This window comes from Gloeophyllum trabeum (genome assembly GCF_000344685.1).
Source record: "Gloeophyllum trabeum ATCC 11539 unplaced genomic scaffold GLOTRscaffold_00019, whole genome shotgun sequence".
NCBI classification, from domain to species: domain Eukaryota; kingdom Fungi; phylum Basidiomycota; class Agaricomycetes; order Gloeophyllales; family Gloeophyllaceae; genus Gloeophyllum; species Gloeophyllum trabeum.
The window spans coordinates 434,479-456,038 of NW_006920428.1; the positions used below are offsets into that span (position 1 = coordinate 434,479).

Below are 21,560 nucleotides of genomic sequence, written 5' to 3' on the forward strand. Positions count from 1 at the left end.
CGCTGTCTCGTCGGCCGCCGTTTCAACCCCCTCCCCTCCCTCTCATCGACGCACTTTCTCGAGGAAGATCAGCGATGAGGGGACGCCGATGGTGAGCAGGAGACTCGGGGAGGGAGACGGCGACGACGGCGAGGCGGGCGTTCTCGACACTCCAGACAGGGAGAAGAAGTGGGGAGACGATCCCGAGACGCCTCTGCCCGGCCGGTCAAAGCGCACGCGGGCGAGCGGCGCAAAGGGCGTTTCGAACCTGACATTGCGCGACCAGGAAAAGGTAGACCTGCACTATGTATCTCTCGTTATCCTAATCAATGCTGGCGCAGCACATCGACCAGCTGAAGAAGGACAATTTCAACCTGCAGCTCAAGGTACACTTCCTGGAGGAGCGGCTGGCGCAGCTTGCGCCGGACCAGATGGAGACCGCGCTGAAGCAGAACATCAACCTGAAGATCGAGGTGCAGCAGGCGCGCATGGAGCTGAAGCGGTCGAAGAAGCTGCTGCTCGAGCAGACGAAGGAGCTCGAGCGGCTGCAGAAGGACAAGGGCCGCGGGCGCGAGCGGGAGCTGGAAGAGAAGCTGGAGGAGCGCGAGCGCGAGATCCGCGAGCTAAGGCGGCGCAAGGCGATTGGCCCGGACGACGCGCTGCTGCGGGACCTGGAGAACCGGAACGCGGATCTGGAGGAGCGCGCGGCTGCACTCGAGTACGAGTTGGAGAGCGCCAAGGCTCTTCTGGAGGATAACCAGGACGAGCTGGACAGGATGAGGGACATCGTCGAACGCAGAGGTGACACGTCGATCGACGAGGCAGGCGAGAGTAGGCGGGATCGCATGAAGAGGCGGATAGAGGAGCTGGAGGCTGAGAACGAGGATTTGAGGGTCGTGGTGGATGACCAAGCCGAGGTGATTCAACAGAAGGAGGACGAACGCGAGGAGATGGCGGACGCGGTGGAGACACTGCGGCTGCAGCTGGAAGATCTGAAGCGACGGCGCGAGGCGGAGGCGTTCGAGCGGAGCGAGTCTCGTGCGCAGATCATGGAGGAAAGGCAGGAGCGAGAGCTGGTCGAGGAGGACATGAACGCTGTCAGGGACAGGCTGGCGGCCATCACGATTGAGCTGCAGCAGAAGGAGGACGAGCTCGATATGAAGAATGCCGAGATCGACGACCTGATAGCGGAGCATGAACGGGACGTGCAGGTTCTGGAGCAGCAATGGCGGGGCGAGGTTGAAGAAGCCAGGGCGTTGGTGGAGGAACTTCGTGACGTAAGTTCTGTGCTCCGTCCTGTCATTGTCTTACCAAGTAGAATTCCTTAGGTCATTGCCGAGCGTGACGCAGAGTCTAAAGAACTGCGGATGCACATTGCGGACTTCGAGGCTAACAACGAGGATATGCACGCCAAGTTCGAAGCTGCCCTCGCACATCTCGAACGCGAGGCCGATGAGAAGGATGCAGAGGTCGAGGCTGGCAATCGCGAGATCGAACGTCTCGGGCAGCAAGTGTACAATCTTGAAGACGAGATCGAACAGCTGAGGTCGGACAGCGAACGCAATGCCGAAGACTGGGCGGTTGAGCGTGAACGGCTAGAAGCTACTTGTGCAGCTCTCAAAGACGTGAGTCCGCCAGTGTCTTCCTTGTGCGGGGAATTGCTGAATGGCATTGCAGAAAGTCGCCGCCTATAAGTCTGAGATGCAAGAGAAGGAGGAGGACATTGAGCGACTCATTGATGAGGTCAACAAGCTACGCGCTAGAGAAGATGAACTCTCGCGGCATATTGAAGATCTCGTGGATGAGCTCCGGCGTGAACGTGAAAGCCGAGAGGACGCTCAGTCCCAGATCACAGCGGTCCAACAAGAACACGACATCGAAATCCGCAGGGAACGCCGAGCACTTGAGGCCAAGGAATCGGCGCTCGAGTCGGCACTCAACGACCTTGCGCGGACGCAGTCGCTCCTTGCGCAACGAGATGCGGACCTTTCTGCAGTGCAGACTGCGCTGCAGACGCTCGAGGCGGAGTCAAAGAAGCTGGGCGAGTCCCACACTACCGCCAAGTTCTCGATGCAGCTGGAGGTCGATCGCCTCAAACGCGATCTGGAGCGAGTCGAGGATGAACTTGCCCGTGCAAGGAAGGAGCTCGATAATCGCGACGGCAAGACGCGCGAGCGTGATGGTGTTATCGACAAGCTGCACGCCGAGAACCGTGACTTGGCTGCTCAGCTCGCGGCGCAGACGCAGGCGAGGCTGAACTTGTCTGAGAAGCTGGATGGCGTTCAGGCTCAGTTGAAGACCGCCGAATCGGATGTGGCGACGTTCCGGTCTCGGGTTGCTGAGCTCGAGCAACGTTTGTCGAAGGATCAGAGGTCCTTACTGGCGGCGGAAGCTCAATACCGTGATCAGTTGACAGAGCGGAATACGCTCTTGTTGACGATCTACCAATATATGGACAAGATTCTCGGAGTTGACAAGACACCAGTACGTGCTGACCCGCCTAATTCTGACCACCCTCCGCTTACTCTTTGTCTTCTTTCTTTTAGAAGAAGGCGGGTCAGGCTGAGACCAAGCCATACACCAACTTCAGCGTCTTCCACGACAACTTGATCACCCGGTTGAAGTCTCTCAGTCAAATCCAATTGGACTTCGACAAGCGGTGTAAGGATGTGGAAGCCAAGTACATCGACAAATTGACAGACTTGAAGAGACAACTTGACCAGCGATGGAAGCAGATCGACAAGTTCGAGGCCAGCCTGAAGAACATTGCCGATGCCAAGGCCGCCTGGCGCCGTCAACTGAGCGCAAAGGATGGAGAATTAGAGGCTCTTAAGGCGAGTTCATCGAGTAGCTGTGCATGGACGTCGGAGCTTACACCTTCACAGAGCACCAATTCAGAGCTTACGGCTCAGTTGTCCAAACTCAAGCGCCCCAACGACGGCGAGTCCATGGAGATTAGGTCTCTCCGAGCAAGAGCTGCCAACGCGGAACGTCGGATGATCAACGCTCAGAATCAGCTAGCAGCTGCAGAGGAACGCCTTGCCACTGCCAGTCAGAAGACTACGGCCGCTGACAGCAAGTGGGAGGCTCGGGTGAAAGAGTACGAAGCTAGAATCAAAGCTGCCGAGGAGAAAGTCAAGCGCGAGAGGCAAGGGCACAAGGAGCGCATCCTCGAACTTGAGAGTCAGCTTGAGTGAGTGTTAGTGCTCTTCGTTGCTGCAGTCGTCTGAACCTTCTCCAGATCCCTCAAGAGGCAAAAAGAGCTTGAAACGAAGCGTAAGAAACAATTGGAAGAGATCATGGAGGCCAATAAAGTCTCCTCTCCATCCAAGTGACCCTCGGCATTATGAAGCGCATGTCCTCAATGTTTTGTCGGCGTGATTCATTACTCACATGGATTTTATCTTGCAATCATGCATCACATATCGTAAATCATATAATCATTGTATCCTAGTGCTGTAACGACGCTATATCCTGGTCTGTAATGATACCATTTCCCTCGTTCGGGCACACCTGCAGTTGGACTCGTCAACCCCTTCCTCTAAGCTACGAACACCAGTAAGTATGCTGACCCTCCGGGCCCGAGCAACCAGCTGCAGGCGATGTAGACGCGTAGGTTCGTTACGCAGTACTAGGACTGCCGCTGCAGTACGTGTACAGTAGGAACCGCGCCACAATCTGACCAAGCATGACCAAACAAATTTCTTCTATTTCAGGTGCATCGATGCCACATCTCTTTTCAACAAAGCATTCCAGCGTAGGCACCTCGTCTCAAGTATCAAAACCTCACCTCCAATTTTTCAATGGCTATCAACACTGCTTCCGACGCTACCCTACTGAGCCTGCCTGTTGAAGTAACGCGCGCAGCCACAGAGGTCGGCGTGACTGCTCCTCGCCACGACGACGACGGCGAAAACCATTCACGGCGGACATCCATGACCCAGGCTGATTCGAACAGCAAGAAGCCGATAGCGCTCAAGTCTACAGAAGACGCCACGGCATGCCAAACCACAATGACCGCCGCTGTGGCTAGCCCTCGCCACACCGACAGCCACGACCAGAGACATACCAACGATACCGAGCAGAACAAACCTACCGAGGTCAAACCAGAGTCGGAGGGCGAGATACCCGTCAAAGCGAGAAAACCTCTGTCGTCCGCGACGAACACGGTTGCGCGCGACGTGTCTGGCCACAGTGCACGACCGCAGCCACGCAAGGCCCGGAAGGCCCGGAAGATAGACAATGTCGAGGACACAGGCGCCAAGGAAGGCTCGCTCTCGGCCCGGCGTGCTACAGGAGTAGAGAGCCTCCCCGCAGAGGTTCTCTGCGAGATCTTCGCTCTGGCTATCGCCGACGCTTCGGCAAGGTGGGAATCAAGCCGAAAGTGTTACGAAGAGGCGGAGCTTTTGATGAAGGTTTGCGAGCGGTGGAAAGATATCATAATGGGGAACGGGACGTTCTGGAGCAACGTGGTCGTCAGCGGTGTCACGCCTGACTTTGTCGCTGAGATTATCCGGCGAAGTGGCAAGTCGACGCCGCTTTCTGTCCGAGGGAATCTAGTGAGCGACAGCGAGGCCGACGCGAAGAAGATCGAATACATACTTCGGGAGTCGAAACGGATCCGGCTGCTGGACGTGGAGATCTCAACAGGGAACTTGCAGAAGCTGGGCGCTGGCGAGGGTATGCCGAAGCTCGAGGAGCTCAGATTGACCAGGATCGTGGGCTCCGGGGAAGGAGGAGACGATGACTTGATTCAGCTCGGTGGCCTCCAGAGCACGCGCCTGAAGAACATCAGTCTTCGCAATGTGTCCTTTAAGTCCTACGAGCCGCTGCTCTCCGACGCCGCTACGGATCTCATCCTCGACAATTCTATGGTGGTACTCACCACGGATGATCTCCTACGTACTCTTGACGCTGTTCCGAGTCTTCGGTCGCTCGAGGTCTTGTCAAGCATAGATGCTCGACCTGTTTCACCTCATCCCGTGATATCTCTGTCGAACTTGGAACGAATAGCGGCGGATCCGATAGAAGTCGAGGACGTCCGGTTCCTTGGCTACATCCGCACTCCACGGCTTACACAAGCTGATTTTTCGATCCTCTCCAAAGACGACGAGACGGTACTTCCAGGAATCGTGGAGCTCATTGCGCCGATAGTGAACCAGGCTGCGGGGGACAACAGCTTCCACGCCTGCCGGTTCCGCGCCCGTGATAAATATTCTCTGGAGTTGGACTTTGCGCGAAAGATGGGCGACTTCGACAGATCTCCAAACACCCCGATCATCCACCTGGAGTTCGACAACATGCAGTTGAAAGAGAACTTCCTGCCAAAGATCAAGGATTACCTTGGCGACTCTTTGAGTGCGGTCCGTGATCTCAAGATCGTCGACGGCGAGTACGCGACTGGGACCCGCAATGACTGGACGGCATTATTCGAGCAGATGCCTGAGGTGCGGACCCTCCGATTGCATGATCGCACCGCCAGAGTGGTTTCATCCGGTTCCCTGGAAGCGGGGGACCCTGCCATATTTCCGAAGCTGGAATCCGTGACTGTGGCGGGCAGTACCAGGGGGCGACTGCTGAGATTATTTAAGCACCGCGACAACGCACGACGAATGAATAACCTCACTATTTCTGATGTAGCCGATGTCACTCGGGGTGACATTGATTCACTGGCCGACATCGCTCATAACATCTCATGGGACGGAATGGTCATCAAGCTACCTCGGCAGGAGCGTTCGCGGGCGAGAGACGAGCTGAGCAAAGGGGAGGTCGGAGGGGGCGTACAGGGTTTCCTGTAAGAAAAATGGCAAGTAGCGACCGGGCTGAGGCAGACAAGTAGACAGAAGACTCCAATACTAGCGTATGATAAACGCCGGATGACCAGGGTACCGATTGCCGGCCGGTCTTCGTAGTTTCCTAGATGTGTTGTCCCATATAGTTGTAGTTCTTCCTGAAGACGTTGAACCCTGTGTGTAGGGCATACCGAGCAGAAAATTGGCATCCGATGTCGTGAACAACTGATCACTTATCGCAGTCGCTGGGGGACTTGCCGGAACAGTTCGCGACAGCTTGCTTTGACTAGACTCGCGACCAGTCCTGTACGCAATGCACACGCCTTCCTTTTTTGGTTTCGGAGTGATGGAAGGCGACAAAATCGTCTCTGGCACACATTGTTCAATGATGTTTTTGAAGCGAATGGAGTTGATTGGAATAGGTGAGAAAAGAGGATTTTCTCCTTGAGTCAGTCCAAATTCATCGAAATTTGACCTATGTCAAATGAATCTATGGCCTTCAAAACCTACAATGGTGTAAATCTCCCAAGGCATGATTTTTCTGAGCTATGAGGCTCTCAAATCACGAAGTCCCACTCATAGTTGGCGCGTGTCACGCGCATCCCGCCAAAAGGGCGACCGTGTTTCCCAGCCGCTTCGCAGTGTAGCGAATATTACGAGCGGAGCTTGAATTGCGAAGTGGCTGGTATCGAGCCTATGCTTTGCAGCCGTTTGCAGATCGATGGACCACCAATCCAGAAAATCGCGTATAGTCGGAGTGGGTCGGAGTGCGTCCCAGGGACGTCGGAAGAAGGTAGGGAAGTCCTGATGGTCTGATTTCCGTCTCTCAGGGACTTAAAATTGCTTGTCCGACGTGGTCCGACTGTAAATGATTTTTAAAAGTGGGCCCATCAATCTGCAAACGGCTGTGACTACGATTCCGAATACACATACATAGGCTCGATACCAGCCACTTCGCAATTCAAGCTCCGCTCGTAATACTCGCTACACTGCGTTCGCAAGCTCACGCCTTCCATCACTCCGAAACCAAAAAAGGAAGGCGTGTGCATTGCGTACAGGACTGGTCGCGAGTCTAACACATACAGGCAATTTATCGACAAGTGTAATATGCTTCATATGTGCCCCTGGAGCGGATAAGGTCCTTTCTTCATTCGAAGCTTCGAGCAAGCGGCCCAATGCGAGTGCCATTGGACACGGACTTCGAAAGTCGGGTTCATGCTAGTGCTTCGGAGATACAAGTGATGCAACTCAGTCTACTGTGGCTACTTTCTTGTCATGAAGTAGCACCTTTTCTCATAATGGGACTGCACACTTTAGATCTCCGCCATATCACCATCGTATCGTAGCCCATCGACATAGATATCTATGTACATTGTAGACGACAAAGGCAACCGTCTGTGCAGAAGATCGATTTAAACTGCTCCAGCAGACCCGTTGCGACTCTGAAATTTCGAGAGAACGTCTACTATTGCGACTTACCAGTACACCCTCTAGTATACATACGGGATTGATCCAATTGAATGCCTTTGTAACGTGCATATCTGTAAACCGAGAGTATGGACCCCAATGCATTAGATACTCGCATTGCGTGCTGGATCGTCAATAATATGAGCCGACCTTTAGGCGCACGCATAGTACCCATGTATTCATATATTCACTCCAGATTCACTCGCCAAGTCGTTTTCTGTGCCACTGCCGCACGTGATCACACGCGACTGACGCTGCACTCACAGTGACAGTCACATTCACGCGTCTCTCCCCACAGCGATTCCGTCGTAGCGGGGGATTCGACAAGATCAGAGATAAATCTAACCAACTAACGTTTTTGAGACAATCTTGGTGTCCAAAACTGCTCGCGGATTTACGGCGGACGGATTGCATATTTGCCGGACCTACGTCGAATGGGGTACCGTCGTCAGGTCACATGCGCGAAGAACAACGATTGCCCAACAGTCGGTGCGGGACTATCCGTGAGCCACAACCTTTGACCTTTAAAACGTGGAACGTCTCGTGCAGGTCAGTAAATCCTCTCGTTCCACCGCGTCATCCGGCAAACCTCGTCTCTCAGTCTTCCCGACTACAGTACGATTCCTCAAGAGCACAGGCCTAGATCAAACGAAGATACTGTCGAGAAGAATCTTGTGCTGAAATGCCTGATTACTTCGTCGGACCGCTAGCCCTCGATGACTTTCTGAACAAGTTTGTGCCCGTCAGCAGCACTTATGATCCCAATGCATGTAGTGGTGCCTTTGATGAGATCAGGAAGTGCGCCGCGGAAGAAGATGTGTACGAGAAATTTGTGCGTGCTTTTGCTGACTGCTCTCGCTATATACTGAGACCTGTGCATCGTCAGGCAACCTGCATCGCCGATAGAGGGTTGTGTCCTGGCTATACCTTTGTGGCTGCACAAAACACTGTCCCTGAAAATCATATGAATATACTCGGCGCCCATAAGATGGACATGGTCTTGCACCGCGATGAGGATCCGCCGAAGTCTACAGGCTGTAGTACTCCTAAACCTCGATGGGACCGCATCGTTCTCTATGTCGACTCGCTCAACCACAGTCCCTGGGCAAAGTGTGATCCGTGCGATGATTGTGACACACAACTGGACGATAGTCGTGCCCTCCAAAGGAGAAGCACCAGAGAACAGCTCATGTCTCGCGTGGCAGTGAGGTTCGCCTGTCAGCAACGGACCCATATGTTCTCCATGATTATTCTTGGGGGATACGCTCGAATTATACGATGGGACCGCGCGGGCGCTGTATTCACCGAAAGGATCGACTACGTTGCGTGTCCCGAGAAACTCGCGATGTTTCTTTGGCACTTCGCTCACCTGGACCGCCGGCAGCAAGGTTACGACGACACTGCGGAGCTGATTGAGGAGGACTCGCGTCTGCACAACATGATGATGAAGAAAATTGCAGACGGGAGCAAGATGAGTGCAAAAGACAAAGACCTCCCGGAAGCCTACGTACTGGACTATTTCAAGGACTCATGTGACCCGGATTGGCCCAAGTGGAGGTTGCAGGTAGACGTTTCTGTATCTCCTGGTGACTCCGCCGCCTCAGCTTCGGGGGCCGCTTTGGGCCCGACAAAACCCCGTTACTTCCTCGTCGGCAGACCTCATTTCACTGCGCCTGGGATGACGGGCCGCGCCACACGCGGCTACGTCGCGCTGGACGAAGAGAACAATGAGCTCGTATACCTTAAAGACTGCTGGCGTGTGGACCTCCCGGACATGACGAGAGAAGGCGATGTCATACAACTTATGAACAACGAAGGGGTGCAATGTGTTCCGACGTTGGTGTATCACGGGGACATAGAGGGGCAACGTACATCGACCCAAGAGCACTGGTCTGGGGACACGGGCAAACCGAGCTCATTCAGGCCCCATCAACATTACCGACTAGTGGTGCAGGAGGTTGGCTGTCCTCTCTCAGACTTCAAGCACTCTGAGGAATTGGTTAAAGTTATTACAGAGTGTATAGCAGGTACGTTATATGGTTGCGGCTCCGATTGACACCTCATTCCGTTTCGCAGGACATGCCGACGCCTTTGTAAAGGCGAAAATCCTTCATAGAGACATCAGCGCTGGAAACATCCTAATCCTCCGAAAGATGGTGGACAAAAAGGGCCAGACATCTGTTGTGACACGAGGTCTCCTGAATGATTGGGATTTGTCCATAAGCGTGGCCGACAATAATGACGGACTGAGGCAGCCTAGTCGTACGGTATGTCCCATTATTATCAGGCTTCTCTCTTCTTTTGCTCACACCCGCATATGTTCCCCCAGGGCACCTGGCAATTCATGTCAGCGTTCCTCCTGCAGAAACCTTGGAAGTCACACGAGCTCCAGGATGACCTCGAATCCTTCATGCATGTCCTTATCTACGAGGCCATACGCTATCTCCCTCATAATTGCACGGACGTTGGGGTATTCGTCAAAAATTTCTTCGACATCGCGAGCAAATCCGGAAACGTCATCACTGGCGGGATCTGGAAGATCGCAGCCATACGATTCCGAACACTTGAAACGCCTTTGGGGAACGACCTCAAGTTTTACGAGCCGCTTCAGAGTCTTATTGATGACCTCATGTCGTGGTTTCAGGCCTATTATGTCATGCACGACCTCTCGACTCCAGAGCAGCCTGAGGAACATTTCAGCAGTAAGCTGGCCTACGTTGATAGAAAGAAGCACATCATTGGACTCCCGGCCTATCTTTCTGTTAAGCCAGTCGACAAAATTGACCCATCGCCGTCGAAGGAGGAAATGGAGGAAATGGACAAGGCGATATACGAGCCGCTGGCGAAGAAGCTAGACACTCACGACGCCATAATAAAGCTCTTCGTGTCCTACTATCTTCAAAGCTGGCCCGAGGATGACAAGCAACCGGACCAGCTACCGGAGAACTACGACTCCGACCATCAGACCCCCGATGACTCCCCTACGGCATCCAAGCGAACCGCCAGCCAACTTGAAGAGGAAGCTTCTGAGGGCGGCAGCGGACGGTATTACAAAGTGGCTAGGACCGGGACCCGTACCAGTGTCTCTCGTCGACAATGATGATGTCGTGCGGTGAATGTCACTCGGTTTCTTTCCATTGTTCTTGCTTTTCTTCTATCACTATCACTCAAGGCATCCTTGGTATGGGTCGTAGCTGCGGCCATCATATCCTTACTCATGGTACTTCAGGAAAACCCTCCCTGGCAAATTAGACATAATTTTGCATAATTGGCTCTAGGGCCATATAATGAAGATAACGGGTGGATAAGTTCTGGATAAGTTCATATAACCGACATAATCTCATACAAGAGAACACCACAGTCATAAGTCAATGTAATTTGGTACATATATACAATCTGATCATGGACATTTAGAGTAGATACATTCTACATACATAACCTTTGCCACAAGTCCCGACAGAGTCCGGTCCTTGTATCCTGCTATCCCTTCTACCAGTTGTTGCAATTACTTCTCGGGCATGACTGCAGGGCTTACCAGGTGTCGACAGTGGGGCAGTAGCTACGGCCGCACTCCCATGTTCTCGTGCATCCCATTATACCGTTATACATTCATGGACCCAGATTGGCACTGTTTGTGACCATCAGTATAGCTCACGTACTAGAAGATGTCAGCTGTGGGGTACTCGCAACGCCAGCCATTACATCGCCTCCGCCAGCCAAGGCTGGAGTTTGGCTGCACCCCAACACTCGCTCGTAGTGCGCAGAAAGCCTTGGTCAGTGGAATTGAGTGAGTGTGGAAAAGGTAAACGAGTCTTACTCGTATCAAACATCTCGAACCAGATGCATATCCCTTCTCTGATGTATCTACATCCTGTCTGTCGTCAGACTAAGCTTTCGGTCAATACAGGCGAATGAGCGACGATGAAGTTGGCGTCGTTGCACTTGAAGACAGGCTGCTCATGTGACCGGCCAACGCGACACAAGCATGTTGAAGAGTTGTACGACAAGCGTGCAGGTATATGGATATGGCGGGAGCCTGATGTGGGCATTTGAAAGATGTCATGCTCGTCGCCGTGGATGATAGAGCCGGAGATGTGGCTGCGCGTGTGTTCTCATTGTGGTGCCGTTACTTTGCAGCGGAAGCCTGGCCTTGCACAGGAACACGACTATTCGATGTCAAAGCTATCCAGATATTGCCGATTGTCCTAGCGTAGCCAGGAAATGCACCGTGCATAGGGGAGAGAGCACAGACGAGAGGGCGCCCAGTACACAATAGCCTGAGATCCAGCTTGCGGCGAGAGGCTTCGAACTTCCGTTACTTCGGGTTTGAACGCGCCGACGCGGTCACGTGAGTTTGTTGATACCGTGTTTTCAAGCTCCGACCGAATCTACTTCAACAGTCCTCGCGAGTCGCGACTTCCCTCTTTCGTTCTTCCCTCTCTCTCACCGTCTCCATCCAGTTCTTCTTGTGTGCCCAAACAGCTGTGCTCTTCTCGGGGGTCTCGCCTTTCAGCGCCGCACGACTATGGCGCTGCCTTCGTAACCTGAGCCACGGTAAGTCACTTGTAACTGTTCGCTGGCGCTGGCTTTCGCCGACATTGATTTATATGGCACATTTTCAGTGTGCATATAATTGTCATTTCCTGTGGAATCCAAGACCGAGGCCCCGCCACCCATCTCATTGCCGCTTGTCGACTTCAAGTGGAATGCATCAGTGGTAAGTATTTGTCGATTTTGAGTACTAGGATATCTGCTGACTCATTTATATGACTAGGCTGAAGACCGACCTACCGTGATTGGCGTAATAGATGAAGGTGGTCAGATGTGAGTTCGCCGATGTTGTCTCGGCAGTTGTCCTTACTGAGATACCATAGTAGCTTCTCTGCTGGTGGGTTAGTTGGTATCCTTGCTCACTGGGCCTTGGCAGCTGGGTTGGGTGTGGGCTAGCCTTGGGAGGAAACTTGAAAGTTGTGGTTGAAGGTGTGTATCGTGTTGTTACCTTGTGTGTATCCAGTACCCTAACCCTTGCTTTCCTGCTACAGACACTAGAGGTATTGTGATCCTTTCACGTACATGCTGGGACTAGATTTTGGGTGTAGATAGATTATCACAGTTTCGGCTGCTCTATACAGACTGCAACTATGTATACACAATACCCTTGCTGCAATGATATGGATTTTGCTCCCATCTATGCTATACAGTGTCAATAAAAGGAGATAAAAATAAGAGAGTGCCTTGTCTAAGGCTATGTTATTAGATATAAATGTTGGATAACCACGCATAATTACAAAGGGGCTAGTGTTTTAGTGATAATCGGGTATAATGAGATAATCTGTATAATTTTTGACAATTATGCTCTTTTATATCTAATTAGCGGGAGAGGGTTTTCCTGATGCTACTTCACTATTACTAGTTGCAGTTTACATATCCGATATCTATACTTCACTACTCATTATACGTGTGTCACCAGATTCAGAGAGACCCATCGTGAGGCTAGGATGCCGTCGACGCCTGCTAGGACTGAAACATAAAGGAATATTATCATATCGGGACCTTAACTTGCAGTAGCTTAACTGCGATGCGCGCCTGCGCTGAGATGCTAGCGAAGCGTGATATGGCACGACGGGACGCGCCAGGATGTTTAATGCACAAGGTGGCATCCATGGTGCAGCACACGTATCTGCATTCATAGGGCTCAAATCACTATATCCTCCGTCTGTTTGTGTAGTAGACAGGACAAATATGATAGACTGAGCAACGCCGGATACTTCCGCCTCGGTCGAGCGGTACGAGCTGCTCTCCACATCCGCCGGGGCACCCCCGGACATCCAATTCAAGCGTAGTAAGGCTACTACAACGTCGACGAGATCACTCGCCTCGGAAGGGTGCGAGTGGATGCAAGTGCTCGCGCACCCCGCCGCCGACGTCTACGACCTGTTCGAGCGGCTCCAGGGCAACTCCGACGCTTCGCAGGAGAACGTGCTCCACCTGTGCCTCCCGCTCCGTAGTTCGCTGCCATGCTGTTGGTTGCGTCGACGTTCCCGCGCGGCCACGATGAAACGTATCAGCAGGGGATCGGAGGATATTCTAGAGAAAACGGCCATGAGGATATCTGGAGGAGGTTAGCTGGTTTCGGCGGCATGGTGCTCGTCGCGGTGGCAATGTTGAGGGTCATGGTGCGGGTGGAGACGAGAGGGATCCGGAAGATTGTCAAGTGCAGTAGGAGGTATAATGCGCAGACGGCGAAAACCAAAGTCTCCGCTGTCTAAGCAAGCGAACCAGGTCGGGGGCAGCTGTGAAAGCATGTAAGCTACAGTTTAGTCTCAGTTGATACCTCTTCTGACTTGGTGATTCGACCTACTTTGCCAAATTGCAGGCGCGCCGCTGATCTACGCGTTTTGGTGGCTGATAACAACATCTATCAACATGAAAGTGTCAATACCATTAGACCCTCTTTACAGTCACCAGCATCTGTATCATGTTACTTGTAGAATTCTTAAAACGGTCAATTCGATCCATGCTGTCCTGGGTAGCTGCAATGGAATTTGAATACAGTGCCGTCCGAAGCCCATTGGCAGGGATGCAGAATAGGTCTTTCCAGCCTAGCAAGGACCGTCTCCTACTTACAGGCGAGCCTGGTAGACATGATAGAGAGCGAGTGCCTGTAACCCTAACCAATACCACGTCAATTCTTGCGTGGGCACTCACGTGACGAGCGTGTCCTTGTCACTGTCAGTGTCACCCTTCCCGACTCGCGCGTCGAGGACGCGACGGCACCATCTGTTCATCGGCGCAACAGTCCCGTAGAAATTACTGACGCTGAGCTCCAGAAAGGGAACGCAAATGAAGTCGAAGAGGAGCAGGTCTTCGTGCAAGACGGCCAACCTATATACTTCTACCTCCACCGATTAACGGCAGCACAGGTACGTGCAGTGTACAAGAAGATAACGGTGTGTGATGCAATAGAATTCACTTTGGATATGTGTACTGAGTGCGACGATATCTGATGTTTTCAACATCTCTCTCTTCCCACTACGTAAGCGACGTAAGACCCACGGCGGAGGCATCTGTCGTGACTTAAAGGACGCGGATGTGCTCCTCTGCGCACCCGAGCCAGTAGGCTTCCTTTAGAAACGATACTGGCTGGATTTGGATCCCGAGGTGGTGGATGTGGGGTTCGTCGACGTGTGTATACGGCGCGGGAAGTATGCGCATGCGCCGCCGGTGCGCAAGGGGATGAGCGGGCCGAGGCCTGGGCAGGGGTGAGTCAGTTCGTTCTATCATTATGCTGGGATTGTCTCTGACTGTGTGCGGTGCGGACTGCGCACATGGACAGGAAGGTGGAGTTCTTGGATCCGGACAAGGTGAATTTGGCGAGGTACCTCGCGCAGGCCATTCCGGACCAGGAGTCGGGCGGGAGGCAGGCGAGAGTCATCTACGAGAGGCTCATGGAGCGTGTCGGTTGCATCCGTCCTTCCTCTCTTCTCTCATTAGCCCTCGCATCCACGTCGATTATGTTCTAGGGCGAATGGGACCCTGCGTACGCGTGGGCGAAGCGCCACACGTGGGAGTCGTGGAAGCAGCATTACAAGATGAACAGGGAGTAGTTTGACGAGCAAATCAAGGAGATCGTGCAATTCCATCCGCCAAGGAAGTATGGGAAAGGTTAGTACGAGCTCGACAGGCGACGTAAGAAGGGGCGAGTGTTCATCTCTGAGTTGGAGGGCATCGATGATGACGAGTAGGAGGAGGAAGGGGAGGGAGAAGAGGAGGAGGCGGTGGAAAAGCAGGTAGAACAGAGACCGAGGAACAAGGATGAGGAGCGAGAGAGTATGCGCCCGCCGCCTGCGAAGAGAATGCGGAGGGCGAGCGAAAGCGTGACGTCGCGTGCATCGGAGGTGGAGTGAGAACGTGGTGCACGGGAAACGAGCGAGGGCAAGGGCAAGGGCAAGGGCAGCCGAGTAACCGTGGTCTCCTAGTTTATCTGTCCTTCCCTCACCGTGTCACAGGGAAGAAGAGGAAGAAGAAGAAGTGCACATGGATGACAACGACATGTTCAACCCCACCGGGTACTACGACTCCGCGGAGGACCTCCCCCTAGCAGGACCTTCCGGTACCCAACGCTCACCTGTGCCGGGGGCTAGCATGAGCTCGCAAGCTACGCTCGTCGGGCTGGTGCTTCCACAACTGCTTGGTGATACGTCGAGGCCTAAGGCACCTTCCGGTACCCAGCCTCTCGGGCGTACGCAGATAGCAAGGCGGTAGCTCCGTACCGGCTCCAGAGTGTAGCCACATCACCGAGTCTGGAATGCGAGTATTCGCAAGCACAGGGCCTACCAGACGAAGCGGAAGAGAGTTCAGGAGGTTCCCCAGCTGACGAAGACGTTCCGCCGCCCGAGCTGACTGAGGAGGATGTCGATGTTGTCCCCCGACAGAGGGAGAAGACCCTGAGCCGGAAGAAGAAATCGCTCCTCCTCTACCCGCTCCTCGACCTAAGGCCAGGCGCGCAGTGTAGAAGACGCCTTCGCAGATGACATATGACAGCCTGCCCGGAACACTCGCGTACGGTCGCGTTCCGTCGACCTTACACCAGCCCCTCCGCCAAGCAAGAGAAACACTCGTGGAGGCAAGGATAAAGAGGCGGGTACCGGGGGAGGGCCAGCTACTCGTTCTCGCCAGGCTGAACTCGTCGATATCCAAGACGCCTCGTCAGATGAATACATGATACCGCTCGAGGAAGAAGGCTCCAGCGAGGTGTGCGGTGTCCCACAGGCTGGTGGGAGCGCGCGCTCCCGGGGGTCGATTGGGGAGACCCAGGAGGAGGAGGAAGTGGAGAAAGCCGTCGACGCGCTCTCAGCCGCGACTGCGGAGTCGGGGGCGAGTTCCGTATGGAAGCGGCTGCTTCACGAAGACAGAAAGGACTACCAGCCGGGCCAACGCCGCAGCGTCAATAAACATCCGTTGGACTCCGATGACCAGGAGACGATTCGGGATTTGGCTGCTCCACGCGGCGGTCGGGCGGACGCGAAAGTATCGAGGATCTCACCAACGAGCAGCTCGCAGATGATTTGGAGCAGCTGCTCTCCCCCATTGGGAGCGCCCAGAGCGTGAGGCGCGCGGCGAGTACGTCGAGCTGGGCGGCGACGGAGTCCGGGGAGGGCTCCAGGAATTTCCCGCCGCCTGGAACGAGGGCCAGGGTTGCGAACGAGGTGCTGGAGCGGGCCCCGTATAGGCCTCCGCGGGGGACGAAGGCTAAGGAATATGCGAACAGGGTATGAGCGTGGATTGCGGTTTGAGTTTTTCTGTCTTCTTTGACTTTAGTCTGAGAAGTGCTACACATGTCTAGTTCTAGTTGTATATGCCTTATGTCGTAGTGATAATGGGAGTTTGGGAATGTATATGACCCTCCAGCATAGGACTGTATGTGGTATGCTCGCATTCAGATAAGGACTGCCGCGCATGCTTGGGGGCACGCAATGTGAGGCAACAGTGCGACCAGCGCGTGGCAGCGATGCGACTGCCCCGACCCACCCACCCCCCATATCAGCCACACTCATGCTGCCTTCGCCTTACGGCACGAACGAGCTATGGGTACGATTGTCGCGTTATGTCTACCTGAAGATCACTGACCACGCTATATACTAGTACCAGAGCGTGCGTGTCTCTGATTGCTACCTGTGGCTACCCTCATGTTGTGGTTCCAGGATACTGGATACCATGTTTTCATCTCCCTGATCCTGAGTCGTTTTTTCAGGGCGAAGGGCGCAGCGATGTGATTCATCTCACAAGCAACAGTAGACACGCCAAAATATTCTGTTTGAGTCTAGCGTAACCGCTCTGGCCTTCTGTCCAACACACCGAGAGCGGTATACGCGTACTATGAAAATGTAGACTCCTTACTTGGAAACCATTGCTTCTCTGACCACCTCTACAGCTCTTCGCTATTTCAGGTGTTGAATCAGCGCGACGAGGATGACTCGGGACTTCTTTCGGACCGGGCGTGTGGATCAGTACCCTCTCGGGAATATTTGGCTAAATCCATCATAATGCTGATTTGTATGACGAGGTTAAACGTTGAGCACGGCGTTCAGCTTGGTGTGGCTTGAGCCCAGACATCAGGAAGCCGCCACGTGACAGCGCGCGCGGTCCGAGTCGTGACAGTCACACTCTTGCTTCCCTCGACTTGTGGCTACAGCAGTGAGCACCCATTCGGCGTGGGCAGCGTTCCGATATATTCTAGAAGGTATACGCTGCTGTTATCACTTCACTGGTAGAAACGGAAAGTGTTTCCAAGGGATTGACGGCGTCTCCACCTGCAGATCTGAGGAGAACTGCAGAAGCCAGTCAGGCGTGGCTCATTGTTGTGACTCACGCACGCAAAGAACAAAGCCTAAGCATATCAACGTGTTGATGCACAGAGGTATCCATTGAGCCACCGTATTCACCCTATAAAAGGCAGAAACTCTGTTGGTAGAGTAAGTTCTCGCCCTCTCATGTCGTCCCGCATTCCTCATGTGTCTGGGTCTTCCCCTGCCAAGCGTAATCCCACTGGATATTACCCATTCTCTGCTGCAAAGCCAACCGCTGATTCCATCAAGAAAGACCTCGTCTTGGAGATGCGTGGCAAATTCGTTGGTCCGCTGGGGATGGACGAATTTCTGAAGGAGTTCGCGCCGGTCAACAAGCCTTACGACCCCAACTCACACATTGGTGCTTTCGACTCCATGAGGCAATGTGGCAGGCAAATCAAGGCAAAGGATGATGCGCAACGAGCAGACGCGATATCCGCCGCCCAGGAGACGATGAACCAGGTTGCAAAAGAAAAAGTCACGGCGACGGATGGAAACGAAGGTCAGGCGAAGAAGTCCACGAAGGAGGAGGAGATGTATGGGACGTTTGTACGTGGGCTACATGAATTACTCTTGTCCTGTTCTGATACCTCTGGCACACCTTTAGGCTTTCTGTGTTGCCGAGAAGAAATTGTGTCCTAGCTATACTTTTGTCCCTACACCGAACACATTCGATGCGAAGGAAGCGAAGATACGCGGAGGCCGGAAGGTGGACATGGCCCTGTACCTCGATAGGGATGTGGAACGTGTCCGTGGTCCTCCAGCCAAACCCCGGTGGGACCGTATGGCGCTCTACGTCGAGTTCAAGAGTTACAGCAACTCTGTCACGTGCGATCCGTTTTACGTTCCTTCCTCAAAAGTGAATCAAGCTTTCGCGTCTCAGGACGACACTGCGGCGATCCAAGAGCGAAAGCTCGCTGCCGACCGGAGAAGCACAAGGGGGCAGCTGATCGCGTACGCTGCTGGAATGTTCGCTCGTCAGCAGCGCACGCATGGATTTTCCGTTGTTGTCCTGGGGGAATATGTCCGGATTATACGGTGGGACCGGGCTGGCGCGGTATATACGGAGAGGTTCAACTATGTTGAGTATCCTGAAAATCTCTGCAAGTTCCTTTGGAACTTTGCCCACCTGGATGACCAGCAGAAAGGGTATGATGAGAGTGCAGAGACAGTTGAGGAGGGTTCCCCTCTCCACGAGCTTATGATGAAGAAGATTGCAGAGGGGAGCAAGAAGGGTCCTAAAGATACGCAGCTCCCGGAACCTTATGAGCTGGACCTTTTCAAGAAGTTGTGCGACCCGGAGTGGCCCAAGTGGAGGTTGCGGGTAGATGGTCCCGTTTCTCCTTGCTCAACAGTTTCGAGGGATGCCTTGTCCCCGACAAAGCCTCGTTACTTTCTTGTCGGCAAACCTCACTCCGCCGCACCTGGTATGACCGGCCGTTCGACTCGCGGCTATGTTGCTCTGGACGAGGAGAGCAATAGGCTGGTTTACCTGAAGGACTGCTGGCGCGTTGATATGCGAGACATGCTGACAGAGGGACAGGTCCTGAGAAGACTGAATCTTAACGCTGTGGACCATGTTCCGACCTTGGTATGCGACGGGGACGTAGGCGAACAACGCACCGCCACTCAGAATTACCCGTCTAAAGACTCAGCACCACTGAGGGCCCATAGACATTACCGAGTCGTTGTGGAGGAGATTGGTAGTCCTCTGGACGAATTCAAAAATGCAAGAGAGTTGATCGAGATTGTATATCACTGTCTGCTAGGTATGAGACTTCCCTGCATGATTCGAGCAGATATTATAACCTTATTTGATAGGTCATGCTGGCGCCTTTACGCGGGCTAAGATTCTCCACCGAGATATCAGTGCGGGCAACATCCTGATTGTTCGGAAGACAATCGATGACACTGGACGTGTTGCTTCACGAGGTTTACTAAATGATTGGGACTTATCAAAGAGTACGGTCGAAGGGAACGACCAACCGAGACGGCCGGAGCGTACCGTATGTCTCATTATTACCCATGTGCATAGGCCTTTCCCGGACTTATGATTATATCTTTCCAGGGTACATGGCAGTTCATGTCAGGACGCCTCGCCAGCAATCTGTCAAAGCCACATTTGCTTCCAGATGACCTTGAGTCTGTCCTGCATGTCGTAATCTACGAGGCGATACGCTGCTTAGATCACAATTGCACGCAAGTAGGCCAATTCATGGAGAATTTCTTCGACAACTCGAAGAGAGAGGAGAACGTTGTTTGTGGAGGCAGCGAAAAGATTCTTTGCATATTGAGTGGTGTTCTCACCACTTTGACTGCCACCGGGGAGAGAGTGGAGTTCACGTTCATCAATGAGCACTTGCAGGGCCTTATCAAAACCCTCTTGGCGTGGTTGCAGGCCTATTATAATATCAATAAGGTTCGACCGCCCACACAGGAGGAGATGCCCAAGCACCAAGAACTGATCTACGTTGAAAAATCCGACGACGTAGAGGAGATTCCGAGCGACCTTTTGCAGGGTGCGAATCCCAATCCCGACAATGCTGATCTTGGTCTGGAAGCTTTGGACGAGCCTTCCGAGAGGTACAAAGTTCTGGCGAAAAAGCTCGAGACACACGCCGCGATTCTGCTCTTGTTTCAATCGTATGTCAAGAAATCATGGCCTCCGGTTGACAAGCGCCCAGACCAGCGAATTAGAGGAAGAACATTCCAGCCGCTTGCAGATCGATAGACCATCAATTCAGAAAACCACGTATAGTCGGAGTGCCAGGGACGTCGGAAGAAGGTAGAGAAGTCCAGATGGTCTGATTTCTGTCTCTCGGGGACTTGAAATTGCTTGTCCGACGTGGTCCGACTGTAAATGATTTTCAAAAGGTGGGCCCATCGATCTGCAAATGGCTGTCAGCTTCTGCCAGGCGCGTCAAAGTGGCGAGGAGCGGGACACGCGCCAGTGTCTCTCGTGGGTTCTGATGACATTGTATGGCGAATGTGATTCAATTTCTCTTTTCATCGTGGTTTCTTTCTCGTTATACGCCAATGCTGTTTCTCTGCGCTGGTATGGTCGGCTCTGATACTGGTACCTGCGGAATGTATTCTTTCTCATCGCCTCTGCACTCTACTTGCATCTTCCGTCCCTGTGTTCAGATGACGGCCGATATATGATATGCTGGATTGTAAAAACGTCTGTTCACGGCGGTATCCCATACTCCCTATGCCCATCAAAAGTATCTGCCGTCGCAAACGACTCCATTTCAGGCGCATCGATGCCACATCTCTCTTCAACAAAGCATTCCAGCGCAGATACCTCGTCTCAAGTATCAACAAACCTCACCTCCGATATTTCTATGGCTGTCAACACTGCGTCCGGCCCTATCCTATTGAGTGTGCCTGGTGAAGTAACTCGGCCGGTCACAGAGGTCGGCGTGACCGCTCCTCGCCACGACGTCCAGGCGACTGGGAGGTTCGCCCGCCGAACGCGTTCGCGAACGTGTTCGGCGAATGTCTGGGCACGTGAGGGGATGCCACGCCACCTGAGCCTGGGGAATCGCCACACCGCAACTGTTATTGAGCGAGAAAGGCAATGGCGGCTATGCTTTCAATCCATAAAATACAGTTTGTTATGCACATATTATTGTACCATACCAGGGATATTGATGACGTGAATAGAGTAATTTCCATGAATTTCAAGTTGTCCATCACATTTTCAATGCAATGCCAGTAGTATTGACCATGGAAACTGTTAGGGGGAGGGCACGGAAGGGGCTTCAATGGGTTCGTGTGACCCCAATTGGACAGACAGCTTCGATTACTCACCACATTTTTTTTACAATAACCCAGCAATTTCAATCTCACAGACTGATACAATAAACTTACAAGTTAAAACCATCAGGCTATGCAGATTTTATCATAAGCAGAAGGGGTACGCGTCTGTGGCCGGTGGACAGAGCCCAAGAATCGAACAACGACGCCCACG

The 21,560-nt window shown here is 53.2% G+C and overlaps 6 protein-coding genes across 6 annotated transcripts; all 6 read left to right on the forward strand.

The window, feature by feature from the left end:
* Positions 1-88: 88 nt before the first annotated feature.
* Positions 89-3,314, forward strand: GLOTRDRAFT_50136 (uncharacterized protein; the record flags this gene model as incomplete). The annotated part of the gene is made up of 8 exons (XM_007872633.1): positions 89-271; positions 321-896; positions 1,005-1,283; positions 1,308-1,608; positions 1,748-2,463; positions 2,553-2,826; positions 2,878-3,172; positions 3,221-3,314. 8 exons carry the CDS (start codon positions 89-91, stop codon positions 3,312-3,314), a joined length of 2,718 nt encoding a protein of 905 aa, XP_007870824.1.
* Positions 3,315-3,782: 468 nt separating this feature from the next.
* Positions 3,783-5,777, forward strand: GLOTRDRAFT_133791 (uncharacterized protein; the record flags this gene model as incomplete). Its single annotated transcript, XM_007872753.1, has 1 exon — positions 3,783-5,777. The coding sequence occupies one exon, from the start codon at positions 3,783-3,785 to the stop codon at positions 5,775-5,777; it is 1,995 nt and encodes a 664-aa protein (XP_007870944.1).
* A 2,644-nt stretch (positions 5,778-8,421) lies between these two features.
* On the forward strand, positions 8,422-9,777 carry GLOTRDRAFT_13566 (uncharacterized protein; the record flags this gene model as incomplete). Its single annotated transcript, XM_007872624.1, has 4 exons — positions 8,422-8,770; positions 8,843-9,265; positions 9,315-9,505; positions 9,568-9,777. Coding segments are annotated over 4 exons (1,173 nt in total), but the record flags the coding sequence as incomplete, so codon positions are not given.
* Positions 9,778-13,255: 3,478 nt separating this feature from the next.
* Positions 13,256-16,516, forward strand: GLOTRDRAFT_133793 (uncharacterized protein; the record flags this gene model as incomplete). Its single annotated transcript, XM_007872754.1, has 11 exons — positions 13,256-13,464; positions 13,521-13,543; positions 13,615-13,639; positions 13,975-14,161; positions 14,370-14,500; positions 14,575-14,695; positions 14,984-15,141; positions 15,248-15,432; positions 15,489-15,749; positions 15,832-16,268; positions 16,295-16,516. The coding sequence occupies 11 exons, from the start codon at positions 13,256-13,258 to the stop codon at positions 16,514-16,516; spliced, it is 1,959 nt and encodes a 652-aa protein (XP_007870945.1).
* Positions 16,517-19,016: 2,500 nt separating this feature from the next.
* GLOTRDRAFT_17582 (uncharacterized protein) lies at positions 19,017-19,358 on the forward strand (the record flags this gene model as incomplete). The annotated part of the gene is made up of 1 exon (XM_007872627.1): positions 19,017-19,358. A coding segment is annotated over one exon (342 nt), but the record flags the coding sequence as incomplete, so codon positions are not given.
* A 52-nt stretch (positions 19,359-19,410) lies between these two features.
* On the forward strand, positions 19,411-19,766 carry GLOTRDRAFT_12138 (uncharacterized protein; the record flags this gene model as incomplete). The annotated part of the gene is made up of 2 exons (XM_007872623.1): positions 19,411-19,593; positions 19,656-19,766. Coding segments are annotated over 2 exons (294 nt in total), but the record flags the coding sequence as incomplete, so codon positions are not given.
* Positions 19,767-21,560: the final 1,794 nt, after the last annotated feature.